This window comes from Hypomesus transpacificus, unplaced genomic scaffold (genome assembly GCF_021917145.1).
Source record: "Hypomesus transpacificus isolate Combined female unplaced genomic scaffold, fHypTra1 scaffold_31, whole genome shotgun sequence".
Taxonomy (NCBI): Eukaryota; Metazoa; Chordata; class Actinopteri; order Osmeriformes; family Osmeridae; genus Hypomesus; species Hypomesus transpacificus.
This window is the reverse complement of record NW_025813837.1, coordinates 1,538,384-1,554,878: the sequence shown is the minus strand read 5'-3', so window position 1 is coordinate 1,554,878 and position 16,495 is coordinate 1,538,384. Positions and strand designations below refer to the sequence as shown.

At 51.2% G+C, this 16,495-nt stretch overlaps 2 protein-coding genes across 2 annotated transcripts; both read left to right on the top strand.

Moving 5' to 3' along the window:
- Positions 1 to 1,528: 1,528 nt before the first annotated feature.
- LOC124463847 (neurofilament heavy polypeptide-like) lies at positions 1,529 to 6,639 on the top strand. Its single transcript, XM_047015620.1, has 4 exons — positions 1,529 to 2,135; positions 2,776 to 2,975; positions 3,223 to 3,347; positions 3,540 to 6,639. Exons 1-4 carry the CDS (start codon positions 1,541 to 1,543, stop codon positions 6,637 to 6,639), a joined length of 4,020 nt encoding a protein of 1,339 aa, XP_046871576.1. The 5' UTR covers positions 1,529 to 1,540.
- A 3,694-nt stretch (positions 6,640 to 10,333) lies between these two features.
- On the top strand, positions 10,334 to 15,677 carry LOC124463846 (neurofilament heavy polypeptide-like). The gene is made up of 5 exons (XM_047015618.1): positions 10,334 to 11,084; positions 12,251 to 12,450; positions 12,700 to 12,824; positions 13,538 to 14,681; positions 14,787 to 15,677. Exons 1-5 carry the CDS (start codon positions 10,334 to 10,336, stop codon positions 15,675 to 15,677), a joined length of 3,111 nt encoding a protein of 1,036 aa, XP_046871574.1.
- Positions 15,678 to 16,495: the final 818 nt, after the last annotated feature.

Sequence of the window (16,495 nt, the reverse complement as noted above, 5' to 3'; positions counted from 1 at the left end):
TATGTTTTTCTCCACCCCTGCCCAGTCATCTCCTCTCTGCTCCACTGGGCTCCTCCTTCCAGATCTGCATGTGAACCTGCATGCCCTCCAATCGACTGCCGTGTCCAGGAGTGTGTGTGTCGGTGTGTGTCTGTTTGTGTTTTGTGAGTGTAATTCAGCATATGTCTGTGTTTGTGTCTGTGTCAGTGTGTGTGTGTGTGTTAAGTAAGCGATTGAGAAGGTGGTAATCAATAGGTGCTGTTGGGACAGAATCTACCTCCTCAGAGAAAGGTAGCATAAATGATGGCTGACTGATAAGAGTGTGTGTGTGTGTGTGTGTGTCTAATGAGCAGGCCTAGACTGGTAAACTGGCATACCGGGCAATGCCCGGTGGGCCGACGCACTTTGGGCCGATATGATATTTTATATATATATATAAATCTTTAAATAATTTTTTATTTATTAAAAAAAAAAAAAAAAAATTGGCCAACGACCGGCCCATAAAGCAGGGACAGTGGCCCATTGGTTCATTTTCCATACTGACACTGGGCTGGCCCAATCACATCTCTTAACTCTTTTGGTGTACTGGTGGGTGGTGTCCGACGGATTGTGGTGGGCCGGTCTGAGCAAAAATGTCAGGGCCATTTTTTTTGTCCCAGTCCAGCCCTGCTCATGAGCCTCCGTCAATGGGCCAGGAGTGAACCCCAAGTGTGTGTGTGTGGGCTTCGGTTCTGTCAGAGGGCCAGGTGTGGGTCCCAGGTGTAACTGAGGATAAGCAAACTCACACTGCAGCAGTGAATCAGCAGAACATCTTTCTATCTCTCCCTCTGCCCCCCCTCACACTCACATACACCACACAAGCTCTCATGATATTTATTGTTAAATATGTCAGCCCATCTCAGGTTAAGAGAGGTTGAGACTGAGACATGGCCTTTCCCCAGCCTCTCTCAGATGTGTCAATCCTGTTAAAGCTGCAGTAGGTAATATTTAAAATACAAATAAAATACTTTTTTTTTTTTTAACAGTGTTCCCAGTTCTCGTCTGAACTTCGCACCTTCCTCAGTTGTTTCCACAAAATAAGCCAAGAAGGGAAGCTTTCCTCACTTAAATAGACCGACTGGAACAGGATTGCTCGAACACCATTGCCTGGAAAGTGGTGGGCCGCTCCAAAAAAGGGAAATTCATAGCATTCGCATTGTAAGCAAATACGCCCAGTCTGTTCCATGCTACCTGTGCTTGTCTGCGATGACTGGCGTTGAGAGACTCAGTGACGTGAGGCTGAAACTGCTGTCTCTTTAAGGAAAGCGTATTTCAGTGCTGAGTAGTGAGTTTTTCCTCTCCCTCCTATAAAAGCTCAACATCTCCCCTCCTGCTGCATTCACTGTTCCTCCTCCAGACCAGCAAGATGAGTTTTACGGTGGACCACAACTACTATGGCCCGGCGTCAAACCGCAAGGCTCGGCCAGCCTCCCTCTCCTCTTCTGGCTTCCAATCTCAGCGCCGTCGTACAGTCAGCAGCCAGCCAACCGCTACAGACAGCGTGGATGTCTTTACCGGGGACATGTCGAGAAGGAACGAAAAGGAGGTTCTTCAGACTCTAAACGACCGGTTCGCGGGCTACATTGACAAGGTGCGAAACCTCGAGATGCACAACAGGAACCTGGAGGCAGAAGCGGCAGAGCTGAGGCAGAACCAGGCTGGACGCGCGTCTGTTGGAGAGCATTACGATCGCGAGCTGGGTGACCTGAGGAGTCTGGTGCAGCAGCTGACCGGAGAGAAAGCTTGTGCGGTGCTGGAGCACGAGCATCTGGAAGAGGACATCCAAAACATGCAGGCTAAATTGGAGGACGAGGCACACACCCGCGAGGAGATGGTGGCTACAATGCGGGCAATGAAGAAGTATGTGGATGAGTGCGGTCATGCCCGGCTCGATCTGGACAAGAAGCTTTGCACACTACAAGAAGAGGCCGCCTTCCTGAAGAAGAACCACAACGGGGAGATTGCGGAACTTCTCGCACAAATCCAGGGCGCCCAGGTGAACTTCGAGGTTCGAGACACTCTCAAAGCAGACGTCACGAGCGCACTGAGGGAGATTCGCGCGCAGCTGGACGGACACGCAACAAAGAGCGCAACGCAAGCTGAAGAATGGTTCAAAGGTGAGAACTCTTACTTTCAATACCTTTAATACCATTTTCAGAAATACCCCATTACCCATAATTGCTGCATTTAAACTAACGGTTCTCTGTCCATGGTGCTGAACCTATATTGGCATCTCCAGGGTTTGCATTGTGTCAAGCATACAGTTTTAAAGACGTTTTCCTTACAATAAGCCTACATGAGACATATGTTTGAGAAACTAAGTATAAGGTTGACTTAGTTATAGTCTATACTAGTATAGAGTTGAAGAAGAGAAGCTACTTACCTGAGTCAGAATGCTAAAAGACAGGCTGACTGGACAGGATCACCTCTGCTGGTGGTTGTGTGGGCTTGGGGTCCAGCGTCACGCTGTGCTCAGGGGAGGTTAGCACCCAGCACCCACAGGACCCAAGCGAGAATCGAACCCAGGACCTTGGTGTTGCCAAAAGATGCAAAAACTTGAATGTTAACCTGAGATTGAAACTGGACCCAGTGATTCCTTGTTGCATCAGAGGGTTAGGTTTGGACTGGGTCCCCATCGTGACGGTGTGACAGACCCGCCCAGTACCTACGTCCTCTTTCTTCAAACTATGTATCTGTCGACCTCTAACCTCTGTCTCTTCATACCTTTGACCCCCGTGCTCTCCGTGCCTCCCTCAGTGCGCATGCTGCGTCTGTCGGAGGCGGCGCACGACAACACCGAGGCGATCCGCGGCGCCCAGGAGGAGATCTCCGAGTACCGGCGCCAGCTGCAGAGCCGCACCATCGAGCTGGAAACCCTGCGAGGAACCAAGGAGTCTCTGGAGAGGCAGCACATGGACAACGAGGACAGACACAACGGAGATCTCAACTCCATGCAGGCATGAGCACACACCACATGCCACGCATGTTAACGTTTTACAATGTATCGCCCCCTAGGGTGGCTACAGTGACACAGCAGTTTATTGTCGCGCAAAACGGGTCCGACACTCATTCCCTATTCTCATTTTTGTTCTACGCTCTGTGTCCTAATTCACTCCTCCCCCCCTCTAACGGTCAATATTTTAAAACTTGCATTTCTTTTATTGTCTGTGGTGTGTGTGTGTTTTGCCTTTGTTGATCCTCCAGGAGACTATCCACCAGCTGAGCAATGAGTTGAAGAGCACCAAGTGGGAGATGGCCAGCCAGCTGAGGGGGTACCAGGAGCTGCTCAACGTGAAAATGGCTCTGGACATCGAGATCGCTACCTATAGGTTGGTCTTGGGCGCTGTCAGCTCCAACCAGGATCTAGGCATTGCTCTGTGCTCTGTTCCAGTGATACATAGCTGGTTAAACAAACTCCTCTGATCGATCCCTAGAAGGGGGAAGATTATCATGTTATATATGAGATTGATGCCGTGCTGTTTCACGTTTACACATCTACTTCCTGTGTTTGCTTTCCACAGGAAGCTGCTGGAAGGCGAGGAAACACGTTTTGTTTCGGGGATGGGGCCGTACTCCTACCTGATGCTGAAAGGAAAAGAGATGTCCGACACGGTTATCCTGGAGGAGCTGACCGACGAGACTCAGGTGACGGAAGATGCAGAAGAGGGGGATGACGAGAGAGAGGCAGGAGAGGACATGGAAGAGAAGGAGGGAGAAAAGGACGAAGGAGGTGATGAAGAGGGCGACGAGACCAAAGCAGAAGGAGAGTTTGAGGAAGGGGGTGACGAGACCAAAGAGGAGCAGGCCGAGGGAGCTGAAGAGGAGGAAGAGGGAGGTAACGAGGTGAAGGAAGAGGACAACAAGTCAAAGTCGCCTGAGAAGGCGGCCTCACCTCCATCCAAGTCACCCCCCAAGTCTCCAGCAGTCAAATCCCCAGAATCCAAGTCACCTCCATCCAAATCACCTATGCCAAAATCACCTGCCAAGTCTCCAGCAGTCAAATCACGAGTGGACGAGAGGTCAAAATCCACAGAATCCAAGTCCCCGGCTGTCAAATCGCCCAAGTCCGAATATTCAGAGCCCAAGACCCCCAAGCTCAAGTCCCCTATTGCCAGCACTCCAGAGCCCAAGACACCAGAGCTCAAGTCCCCTGTCACCAAAACTCCAGAGCCCAAGACCCCCGAGCTCAAGTCCCCTGTCGCCAAAACTCCAGAGCCCAAGACCCCCGAGCTCAAGTCCCCTATCGCCAAAACTCCAGAGCCCAAGACCCCCGAGCTCAAGTCCCCTATTGCCAAAACTCCAGAGCCCAAGACCCCCGAGCTCAAATCCCCTGTCGCCAAAACTCCAGAACCCAAGACCCCCGAGCTCAAGTCCCCTGTCGCCAAAACTCCAGAGCCCAAGACCCCCGAACTCAAGTCCCCTGTCGCCAAAACTCCAGAGCCCAAGACGCCAGAGCTCAAGTCCCCTGTCGCCAACACTCCAGAGCCCAAGACCCCCGAGCTCAAGTCCCCTGTCACCAAATCTCCCCAGCCCAAGACCCCCGAGCCCAAGTCCACCATTTCCAAAACTCCAGAAACCAAGACCCCTGAGGCCAAGTCCCCCGTTGCCAAAACTCCAGAGCCCAGGACCCCCGAGCCCAAGTCCCCCACTGCCAAATCTCGCCGGCCCATGACCCCTGAGGCCAAGTCCCCTGCTGCCAAATCTCCCCAGCCCAAGACCCCCGAGCTCAAGTCCCCCGACGCCAAAAGTCCAGAACCCAAGACCACGGAGCCCAAGTCCGCCGCCGCCAAATCTCCCCAGCCCAAGACCCCCGAGCTCAAGTCCCCCGTCGCCAAAACTCCAGAGCCCAAGACCACGGAGCCCAAATCCCCCATCACCAAAACTCCAGAGCCCAAGACCCCCGAGCTCAAGTCCCCTGTCGCCAAAACTCCAGAGCCCAAGACACCAGAGCTCAAGTCCCCTGTCGCCAAAACTCCAGAACCCAAGACCCCCGAGCTCAAGTCCCCTGTCGCCAAAACTCCAGAACCCAAGACCCCCGAGCTCAAGTCCCCTGTCGCCAAAACTCCAGAGCCCAAGACACCAGAGCTCAAGTCCCCTGTCGCCAAAACTCCAGAGCCCAAGACCACGGAGCCCAAATCCCCCATCACCAAAACTCCAGAGCCCAGGACCCCCGAGCCCAAGTCCACCATTTCCAAAACTCCAGAAACCAAGACCCCTGAGGCCAAGTCCCCCGTTGCCAAAACTCCAGAGCCCAGGACCCCCGAGCCCAAGTCCCCCACTGCCAAATCTCGCCGGCCCATGACCCCTGAGGCCAAGTCCCCCGCTGCCAAATCTCCACAGCCCAAGACCCCCGAGCTCAAGTCCCCCGTCGCCAAAAGTCCAGAGACCAAGACCACAGAGTCCAAATCCCCCATCACCAAAACTCCAGAGCCCAAGACCCCCGAGCTCAAGTCCCCCACCGCCAAATCTCCCCAGCCCAAGACCCCCGAGCCCAAGTCCACCATTTCCAAAACTCCAGAAACCAAGACCCCTGAGGCCAAGTCCCCCGTCGCCAAAACTCCAGAACCCAAGACCCCCGAGCCCAAGTTCCCCGCCACCAAATCTCCCCAGCCCAAGACCCCCGAGCTCCAGTCCCCCGCTGCCAAATCTCCCCAGCCCAAGACCCCTGAGCCCAAGTCCCCCGCTGCCAAATCCCCCCAGCCCAAGACCCCCGAGCTCAAGTCCCCCGTCGCCAAAACTCCAGAGCCAAGGACCCCCGAGCCCAAGTCCCTTGCCGCAAAATCTCTCGAGCCCAAGTCCCCCGTCGGCAAAACTCCAGAATCCAAAACCCCCGAGGCCAAGTCCCCGGTCGCCAAAACTCCAGAAACCAAGACCCCGGAGCCCAAATCCCCCGTAGCCAAAACTCCAGAGCCAAAGACCCCCGAGCTCAAGTCCCCCACCGCCAAATCTACCCAGCCCAAGACCCCCGAACCCAAGTCCCCCATCGTCAAAACTCCGGAACCCAAGACCCCAGAGCCCAAATCCCCAGTCGCCAAAACTCCAGAGCCCAAGACCCCCGAGCCCAAGTCCCCCGTCGCCAAAACTCCAGAGCCCAAGACCCCGGAGCTCAAGTCCCCTGTCGCCAAATCTCCCCAGCTCAAGCCGCTGGAGCTCAAGACAACCGAGCCCAAGACCCCCGAGCCCCAGTCCTCTGCTACAAAATCCCCCCAGCCCAAGACCCCCGAGCCCAAGTCCCCCAAGCCCAAGTCCCCCGTCACCAAAGACCCACCAAAGGAGGAGAAGAAAGAGCAAGTGAAGGATGAGGAGAAAGAGAAGCAGGAACCTAAGAGCAAGGTCGAGGACACGGCCGACAAACCGAATGCGAAAAAGGAGAAGAAGCCAGAGGAGAGCCCCAAGAAGGCCGAGACCCCCAAACCGGCCAAGCCCGAAGAGGACAATCCCAGCCCCAAGTCCCCGACCAAGAAAGAAGAGGAAAAATCTGCTCCTCCGAAAACAGACGAGCCCCAGGCCGAGGTGAAGCCCACCCCTAAAGCGTCCACACCCGAGAAGGCAGAGAGCAAGAAAGAGCAGAAGAAACCCGAGGGCAAGAAAGAGGAGAAGAAGCTGTCCCCCAAGCAGTAATATATTTTACATATGCACTGTATATTTATGAAGAGATAGATCAAACATGTTATATTCTATGTATGTAAGTTATGGATATTTCCACTGTTGAATAAAAGTTATATCGCAAGCAATGGAAATAGGGTTTGTCTTAAGTGAGAGGAATCCTTTCAGGTAGGTTATGTAATCCCAGAACAGTCCACATAAGCAAACAGACATACGCGCACACACACACACACACTCAAAATTACTTACACAAACACACACTCAACTTTACACACACACTCAACATTACACACACACACCTGCATGTCTTGTATGATTGCCAGTTGGCAGGTGGCCAGCCAGAGTGCCCAGCTGTAGCAGAGCAACTTAAGGAGCACACAGCTTTTATACACAACTGTCAGCTCCAACTGGACATGGTCTGCGACTGCAGCGATACCTGCAGGAGTGGGAAGTGAAGAGAAGGGAAGAGATGGAGTGGCAGGGGTGAACCTCCTGGGGTGACATGGGTTGGCAACTGCCACCCTAAAAATAGCCTTGCCACCCCAGCTGCATCCCCAGTCAACTTTGAAAACAAAGAAAGGTTTTGGCTCATTCGACATTTGCAAGATTGAATTTCTAATATCCCACTGCAAGTGAATGCAGCACTAGATGACTCCAACCACCGTCCCCACTCCGCCGAGTTGGACAGTTGCGAGAGCGAATTTCTAATATCCGAATGCAAGTAAATGCAGCACGTGACGACTATACCCTCCCCACACCGCCGACCGAAGTTGCTTTCATTTGAACACAAGGAAGGCACGAACTTACCATTGAAGGCTCCAACTCAAGGAAGCAATCGTCGGCACGGACAGCAGACCACACAATTATCTATTAATGAATACGCATAATTAGAAAAGTGCAGGGCTAACATAGTTGCAACGTTAGTTTTCCTGTTGAATTGAGGTTAATAACGTTAACTCGTGAATGCTTTAGGAAAGCAACAACAGATGACCGTGGTAAAGATGGTTTGAAGTTTGATATTCAACAGATATTTGGACGCCCAGTATTGTTTTATTTGAACCGGTGTTTAGCACAGCTACGACCGGCAGCTTAGCCAATGCTTTTGGCTGCCTAAACAACGCATATGTTTAGGGCCCATCAACAACTTACAACTTACACATTTCAAAAGTCAATAACTTTTCAACAACATGAACTAGGAGCGTCAAAATAATGTTTAACTGTTGGAGATGTATGCCTTCATGCTGCACAGCCTTTATTTGGTTAATTTTCATCTCAGGTTATTAAAAAATTACTTTTAATCAAAATAAATCTTCAAACTTCAATAGGGTTTTGGTCATGTGACCTACAATCCTCAAATTCATATTAGTGTTCATTGACTGCATATATGTTGCACAGCCTTTAGTTTTTTCATTTTTATCTCTCACACTTCTGCCACGGGGTGCCCTCCAAATCTCCTGCCACCCTCTTGCCACTCCATGAATATTTTTCTAGAACCGCCCCTGTCTAGTGGCGAGACAGTTAACGCTCAACGATGAGGACAGGAAAGTTAGATCGCATGTGCTGGCGGAAGACCTTGGATTTTTTAAGTAGCTTGTGACTTTCCAGATGACATTGTCATCATCCTGACTTTGCGACACTAGATTAAACAGCCCACTTATCGGTTTTATACAAGTGAAAAAGCCAGCTATAACTTCGGTACAACTATGATAAACGTCCGTTAGATGGCGCTAGTTGAACACATGAGTTTATGAGCAAGCCTACAATTGGCCTAAAAGCAATCCTAGCTGTCACACACAAACACACACACGAACACACAGCATGGTCCAGTATAAGGCAATGAAAGTCCAGACTTAATTGTGATGTAGCTGAGTCAGCCATGAGTGTGCCAGGACAGCTCTGTTCCCCTACAAGTTGAATCCTCCACTTCTCCTCTCCCTCTCTCCATCACACACCTCCATTCTTACCCCAAAGGGAGCTTCCCTTTTCTTTTCTCTGTCTCCTCTCCTAAGATCTAAATATAACCCTTTCCTCCCCCACCCACTTCCTATTGGGCATGCCTGCTGGTCTGTCAGCTGCTGTATCAAATATCCCAGACTTAGTGGTGAGACTGGTGAATAAATGCAGCTTTCTTCTATGGATACAGCGGACTCCTTCTCTCTCCATCTTTCTCTCTCTCCATCTCTCTCAAGGACAGACAGGATCATCCTGACAGAAGCCAAGCATCTCTCCACCTGTCACTCACACAGCACCATTGCAGAAGTGTGTGAATAATGCATTGGGCTTTCTTAAATGCCTATGCCACTATCTGTGACACCGCATCGCCATAACTTAATCATCCTTCATGAGTGCCAGGTGACACAGATTTGAGCAACACCCAGCCTTTCAACTAACATTTTATAACAGTCAACATGACTTTTTGTTTTCAGAGTAAAGAAGTGGATATGTTACCTCTCTATTTCTGATATTAGGAAGCAGTAATGCATGCAGAAAGTTTTTCTCCACCCCTGCCCAGTCATCTCCTCTCTGCTCCACTGGGCTCCTCCTTCAAGATCTGCAGTGTGAACCTGCATGCCCTCCAATCGACTGCCGTGTCCAGGAGTGTGTGTGTTTGTGAGTGTAAGGCAGTGTATGTCTGTGTTCGTGTCTGTGTCAGTGTGTGTGTGTGTGTGTGTTAAGTAAGTGATTGAGGTGGTAATCAATAGGTGCTGTTGGGACAGAATCTGCCTCCTCACAGCAGGGATATACCCTCTGCTGAGAGGTTGGGTGCATGATGGCTGACTGATAAGTGAGAGTGTGTGTGTGTGTCTAATGAGCAGGCCTGGACTGGTAATCTGGCATACCGGGCAAATTCTCGGTGGGCCGACGCACTTTGGGCCGATATATTCAATATATATATATATATATATAAATCTTTATATGTTTTTTTTTTATAAACTTAAAATTGGCCAACGACGACCCATAAAGCAGGAACAGCGGCCCATTGGTTCTACATCTCTTAACTCTTTTGGTGTACTGGTGGGTGGTGTCTGACGGATTGTGGTGGGCCGGTTTGAGCAAAAATGCCAGGGCCGTTTTTTTGGCCCAGTCCAGCCCTGCTCATGAGCCTCCATCAATGGGCCAGGAGTGAACGCCAAGTGTGTGTGTGTGTGCTTCAGTTCTGTCAGAGGGCCAAGTGTGTGTCCCAGGTGTAACTGAGGATAAGCAAACTCACACTGCAGCAGTGAATCAGCAGAACATCTTGCCATCCCTCCCTCTGCCCCCCAATCCCCCCTCACACTCACATACATCACACACAAGCTCTCATGATATTTACTGTATGTCAGCCCATCTCAGGTTAAGAGAGGTTGAGACTGACTGGCCTTTCTCCAGCCTCTCTCAGATGTGTCACTCCTGTTCAAGCTGCAATAGGTAAAACTATATAAAAAAAATATATACTCAAACACCATTGCCTGGAAAGTGGTGGTCCGCTCCAAAAATGAGAAATGAACAGCATTTGGATAGTAAGCACATAAGCCCAGTCTGTTCCATGCTACTTGAGCTTGTCTGCGATGACTGGCGTTGAGAGACTCAGTGACGTGAGGCTGAAACTGCTGTCTCTTTAAGGAAAGCGTATTTCAGTGCTGAGTAGTGAGTTTTTCCCTCTCCCTCCTATAAAAGCTCAACATCTCCCCTCCTGCTGCATTCACTGTTCCTCCTCCGGACCAGCAAGATGAGTTTTACGGTGGACCACCACTACTATGGCCCGGCGTCAAACCGCAAGGCTCGGCCAGCATCCCTCTCCTCTTCTGGCTTCCAATCTCAGCGCCGTCGTACAGTCAGCAGCCAGCCGTCTTCTACAGACAGCGTGGATGTCTTTACCGGGGACATGTCGAGAAGGAACGAGAAGGAGGTTCTTCAGACTCTAAACGACCGGTTCGCGGGCTACATTGACAAGGTGCGAAACCTTGAGATGCACAACAGGAACCTGGAGGCAGAAGCAGCAGAGCTGAGGCAGAACCAGGCTGGACGGGCGTCTGTTGGAGAGCATTACGATCGCGAGCTGGGTGACCTGAGGGGTCTGGTGCAGCAGCTGACCGGAGAGAAAGCTTGTGCGGTGCTGGAGCACGAGCATCTGGAAGAGGACATCAAGAAGATGCAGGCTAAATTGGAGGACGAGGCACGCACCCGCGAGGACATGGTGGCCGCTACGCGGGCCATGAACAAGTATGTGGATGAGTGCGGTCATGCCCGGCTCGATCTGGACAAGAAGCTTTGCGCACTACAAGAAGAGGCCGCCTTCCTGAAGAAGAACCACGACGAGGAGGTTGCAGAACTTCTTGCGCAAATTCAGGGCGCCCAAGGGAGCTTCGAGGTTCGAAACACTCTCAAAGCAGACGTCACGAGCGCACTGAGGGAGATTCGCGCACAGCTGGACGGACACGCAACAAAGAGCGCAACACAAGCTGAAGAATGGTTCAAAGGTGAGAACTCTTACTTTCCATACCTTTAATAACACCTGCAGAAAGACCTCTTTACCCGTAATTGCTGCCTTTAAAGTAACGGGTACAAGAAGCCTACACGAGACAGATGTTTGAGAAATCTTTAATGTTAGCATAGTTCTGCGTTTGTTACATTGGAAAACACTACTTTGAAATCAAGTTCTCGAACCTTCCTGCTTGTCAAATCATTGGAACCGTTAGATTACCACTAAACCTACACATTTGACTCACCTACCCTTGAAGATGGCAGCCTGTCTGCCTGTGAGCGTGACCCGATGTTGAGGATAGCTCCAGTGTAGCCTCATGCACGCTGAGGCGAGTGAGAACAGTCAAGCGGAGGGAGTATGCTAGCTCACAACCTGCCTGTCATGTTTGAGACAGCTTTTTTAAAACTTGTTTTCTTACTCTCCATGTTGTGATGTCTGTGAGCCTAACAAACCATCAATAGCATTTCTATTCAAACTATACTTTAATTCCAATGACATTATATGTACACTATACTGAAGAATAGAGTTGACTTATATTTACATTACATTTAGCAGACTCTCTAATCCAGAGTGATTTACAGTAAGTACAGGGACATTCCCCCGATGCATGTAGGGTGCAATGCCTTGCCCAATGACACAACATCATTTAGCACAGCCGGGAATCAAACCGGCAACCTTCTGATTAATAGCCCGATTCCTTAACCGCTCAGCCATCTGACTTTGTTATAGTCTGTACTTAAGTATAGAGTAGAGGAAATGAAGCTAGCTTGCTGAGTCAGAATGCTGACAGACAGTCTGACCCTGGAAAGGGTCACCTCTGCTGGTAGTTGTATGGGCTTGGGGTCCACCGTAAACCTGTGCTCAGCGGAAGTTAGTACCCAGCACCCACAGGCCCTAAGCAAGAATCAAACCCAGGACCTGGGTGTAGCCAAAAGATGCAAAAACTTGGATGTTAACCTGAGATTGAAAGGCAACGGTATGAACATGGACCCAGTGACTCCTTGCTGCATCAGAGGGTTAGGTTTGGACTGGGTCCCCATCGTGGGGGTGTGACAGACCCGCCCAGTAACTACGTCCCCTCTCTTCAAACTATGTATCTGTCGACCTCTAACCTCTGTTTCTTCATACCTTTGACCCCCGTGCTCTCCGTGCCTCCCTCAGTGCGCATGCAGCGTCTGTCGGAAGCGGCGCACGACAACACCGAGGCGATCCGCGGCGCCCAGGAGGAGATCTCCGAGTACCGGCGCCAGCTGCAGAGCCGCACCATCGAGCTGGAAACCCTGCGAGGAACCAAGGAGTCTCTGGAGAGGCAGCGCATGGACACCGAGGACAGACACAACGGAGATCTTAACTCCATGCAGGCATGAGCACACACCACACGCCACGCATGTTAACGTCTTACAATGTATCGCCCCCTAGGGTAGCTACAGTGACACGGCAGTTTATTGTCTTTAATCAAAGCAAAACGCGTCCGACAATCCCTACCCTAGTTTTTGCGCTACGCTCGATCTTCTAATTCACTGCCTCCCCCCTCTCATGGTCAATATTTTAAAACCTGCATTTCTTTCATTGTCTGTGGTGTGTGTGTTTTGCCTTTTTTGATCTTCCAGGAGACTATCCACCAGCTGAGCAATGAGTTGAAGAGCACCAAGTGGGAGATGGCCAGCCAGCTGAGGGAGTACCAGGAGCTGCTCAACGTGAAGATGGCTCTGGACATCGAGATCGCTGCCTACAGGTTGGTCTTGGGCGCTGTCAGCTCCAAACAGGATCTAGGCATCGTTCTGTGCTCTGTTCCAGTAATACATAGTGGAGCACAGCCCATTTATTGACGGGCCGATATTATCGGCCGATATTAGGCATTTTCCAAACTATCAGTATCGGCATTTATAATGGACGATGTTTTACTTAATTATGTCTTCACAATACAAACAAACAAGATAAAAGCTCATAATGGCCGATAAATGAAGGCAAAAAATGTTTAAAATAAATAAATACGAAACACCCTTCAACCATGTTATGAGTGTTGGCGTTGCATAGTTTGTCCGGCAGAGCGCACTCCACAACGTCCCTGTTGGCAACCCTCGTGTTTCGAACACCACAAACCCTACAACCAGCTGATCCAGCTGTCGAGCAGAGTGTTACAGAAATCTGTCTATGTTTTGTTACGCATTTCTGAAAAAATTAATATATGTCAGCCGATATATCGGAATATCGGATTTTTAAATCACCAAATATTTGTATCGGTATCGGACTTAAAAATCCTTTATCGGTCAGAAACTTTTACATAGCTGCTTAAACACACTTCTGTTCAATCCCTGGAGTGGGAAAGCGAGGGAGGAAGTGATATTGACGACAAACAAAATGCAAAAAGAATACTATGTTTGATATGAGATTGATGCCGTGCTGTTTCACATTGACACGTCTACTTCCTGTGTTTGCCTTCCACAGAAAACTGCTAGAAGGCGAGGAAACCCGTTTCTTTTCGGGGATGAGGCCGTACTCTTACCTGACGCTGAAGGGAGAAGAGATGTCCGACACGGTTATCCTGAAAGAGCAGACCGACAAGACTCAGGTGACAGAGGACGCAGAAGAGGGGGGTGACGAGGGAGAGGCAGGAGAGGACGAGGGAGAGAAGGAGGGAGAAAAGGTGGAAGGAGGTGAGGAAGAGGGTGACGAGACCAAAGAAGCAGGAGATGAAGGAGAGGGTGAGGAAGGAGGTGACGAGACCAAGGAGGAGCAGGCGGAGGGAGCTGAAGAGGAGAAAGAGGGAGGTGACGAGCTGAAGGAAGAGGACAACAAGTCAAAGTCGCCTGAGAAGGCGGCCTCACCTCCATCCAAGTCACCCCCCAAGTCTCCAGCAGTCAAATCCCCAGAATCCAAGTCACCTCCATCCAAATCACCTATGCCAAAATCACCTGCCAAGTCTCCAGCAATCAAATCACCAGCGGACGACAAGTCAAAATCCCCAGAATCCAAGTCCCCCGCTGCCAAATCGCCCGAGTCCAAATCTCCCCAGCCCAAGACCCCAGAACCCAAGTCCCCCATCACCAAAACTCCAGAGCCCGAGACCCCCGAGCCAAAGTCCCCCATCACCAAAACTCCAGAGCCCAAGACCCCCGAGCCCAAGACCCCCGTCGCCAAAACTCCAGAGCCCAAGACCCCCGAGCCCAAGTCACCCGTCGCCAAAACTCCAGAACCCAAGACCCCGGAGCCCAAGTCCCCCATCACCAAAACTCCAGAGCCTGAGACCCCCGAGCCAAAGTCCCCCATCACCAAAACTCCAGAGCCCAAGACCGCCGAGCCCAAGTCCCCTGTCGCCAAAACTCCAGAGCCCAAGAGCCCGGAGCCCAAGTACCCCATTGAAAAATCTCCTCAGCCCAAGACGCTGGAGCTCAAGTCCCCGGAGCCCAAGTCCCCCACTACAAAATCCCCCGAGCTCAAGACCCCCGAGCCCCGAGCAGAAGGACAAGAAAAAGAGGGTGAGGAAGGAGGTGACGAGACCAAAGAGGAGCAGGCCGAGGGAGCTGAAGAGGAGGAAGAGGGAGGTGACGAGGTGAAGGAAGAGGACAACAAGTCAAAGTCGCCTGAGAAGGCGGCCTCACCTCCATCCAAGTCACCCCCCAAGTCTCCAGCAGTCAAATCCCCAGAATCCAAGTCACCTCCATCCAAATCACCTATGCCAAAATCGCCTACCAAGTCTCCAGCAGTCAAATCAACAGCGGACAACAAGTCAAAATCCCCAGAATCCAAGTCCCCCGCTGTCAAATCGCCCGAGTCCAAATCTCCCCAGCCCAAGACCCCCGAGCCCAAGTCCCCCGTCACCAAAACTCCAGAGCCCAAGACCCCCGAGCCCAAGTCCCCTGTCACCAAAACTCCAGAGCCCAAGACCCCAGAACCCAAGTCCCCCATCACCAAAACTCCAGAGCCCGAGACCCCCGAGCCCAAGTCCCCCGTCGCCAAAAGTCCGGAGCCAAAGACCCCCAAACCCAAGTCCCCCGTCGCCAAAACTCCGGAGCCTAAGTCCCCCGAACCCAAGTCCCCTGTCGCCAAAACTCCGGAGCCCAAGTCCCCCTCTACAAAATCCCCCCAGCCCAAGACCCCCGAGCCCAAGTCCCCCGAGCCCAAGTCCCCCATCGCCAAAACTCCGGAGCAAAAGACCCCCGAACCCAAGTCCCCGGAGCCCAAGACCCCCGAGCCCAAGTCCCCCGTCACCAAAGACCCACCAAAGGAGGAGAAGAAAGAGCAAGTGAAGGAGGGGGAGAAGAAGCCAGAGGAGAGCCCCAAACCGGCCAAGCCCGAAGAGGACAAGCCCAGCCCCAAGTCCCCCGCCAAAGCCAAGAAAGAAGAGGAGAAATCCGCTCCTCCAAAAACAGATGAGCCCCAGGCCGAGGTGAAGCCCATCCCTAAAGCGTCCACGCCCGAGAAGGCAGAGGGCAAGAAAGAGGAGAAGAAACCAGAGGCCAAGAAGGATGAGAAGAAGCCGTCCCCCAAAGCGACCGACAGCAAAGACGCAGTGAATACGGAGACAATCGAGGAGTCTTCCAGCACAGACGCCAAGGAGAGCAAGGAGGAGATGGCCAAGAAGTGAGTCCGAGATGAAGCGTTTGGACTCGAGGTTGAGGGGCAATCAGGGGTGGGTGGGCTTGGGGGAGGGAGCATATCAGCAGCCTTTTATCTCAAGAGCAGGTGGGCCAAAGCCAAGCAGGATGACAATCCTGTGCATAAGCAATAGTGAGTCTTAGCAAATAAACCTCGGATACTTGAAGTACCTTGACATGACGCTTCTAATGTTTGACTAGTGAATGCAGAAAGCTGTTAAAACTCTTCCCTGAATGTGACGACTGCCTCTAAATTGTTCTCATAACAAGTGCATTTCAACCCACTCCTTGTGAGTGAGGAGGAGTGTGTAGAGGTACAGAATGTCAAAACAAAACAATAGATTGTGTGACAAAATAATATATGACATAGGTATATTTAAGAAGAGATAGATCAAACGTGTTATATTCTATGTATGTAAGTTCTGGATATTTACACTGTTGAATAAAAGTTATATTGCAGGCAATGGAAATATGGTTTGTCTTAAGTGAGAGGAATCATTTCAAGTAGGTGATGTAATCCCAGAACAGTCTACATAAGCAAACAGACATATGCACACACACACACACACCTGCATGTCTTGTATGATTACCAGTTGGCAGGTGGCCAGCCAGAGCGCCCAGCTGAAGCAGAGCAGCTGCTGGAGACAGGAGCTTACAGCTGAGCCTCCCGGAGGCTTGGCTGAAACGTAACTCCAGAACTGTGCTAGGCCAGCACCTGGAGGAGGATCCCAACCCAACACCTCTAGACCTGGGGTTCAGAGAGAGGGGGAGGAGGTTGAAAGGGTCTCCCAGAGTTATGGAGCCTTTG

What these genes read in the sequence shown, in the direction of transcription:
- LOC124463847 (XM_047015620.1), top strand. Translation starts at nt 1,541, where the DNA reads ATGTCGAGAAGGAACGAAAAGGAGGTTCTTCAGACTCTAAACGACCGG. An exon ending in AGCTGAAGAATGGTTCAAAG is followed by an intron (nt 2,136 to 2,775) that starts GTGAGAACTCTT and finishes TGCCTCCCTCAG; the next exon opens with TGCGCATGCTGCGTCTGTCG. An exon ending in GAGATCTCAACTCCATGCAG is followed by an intron (nt 2,976 to 3,222) that starts GCATGAGCACAC and finishes TTGATCCTCCAG; the next exon opens with GAGACTATCCACCAGCTGAG.
- LOC124463846 (XM_047015618.1), top strand. Translation starts at nt 10,334, where the DNA reads ATGAGTTTTACGGTGGACCACCACTACTATGGCCCGGCGTCAAACCGC. An exon ending in AGCTGAAGAATGGTTCAAAG is followed by an intron (nt 11,085 to 12,250) that starts GTGAGAACTCTT and finishes TGCCTCCCTCAG; the next exon opens with TGCGCATGCAGCGTCTGTCG. An exon ending in ATCGAGATCGCTGCCTACAG is followed by an intron (nt 12,825 to 13,537) that starts GTTGGTCTTGGG and finishes TGCCTTCCACAG; the next exon opens with AAAACTGCTAGAAGGCGAGG.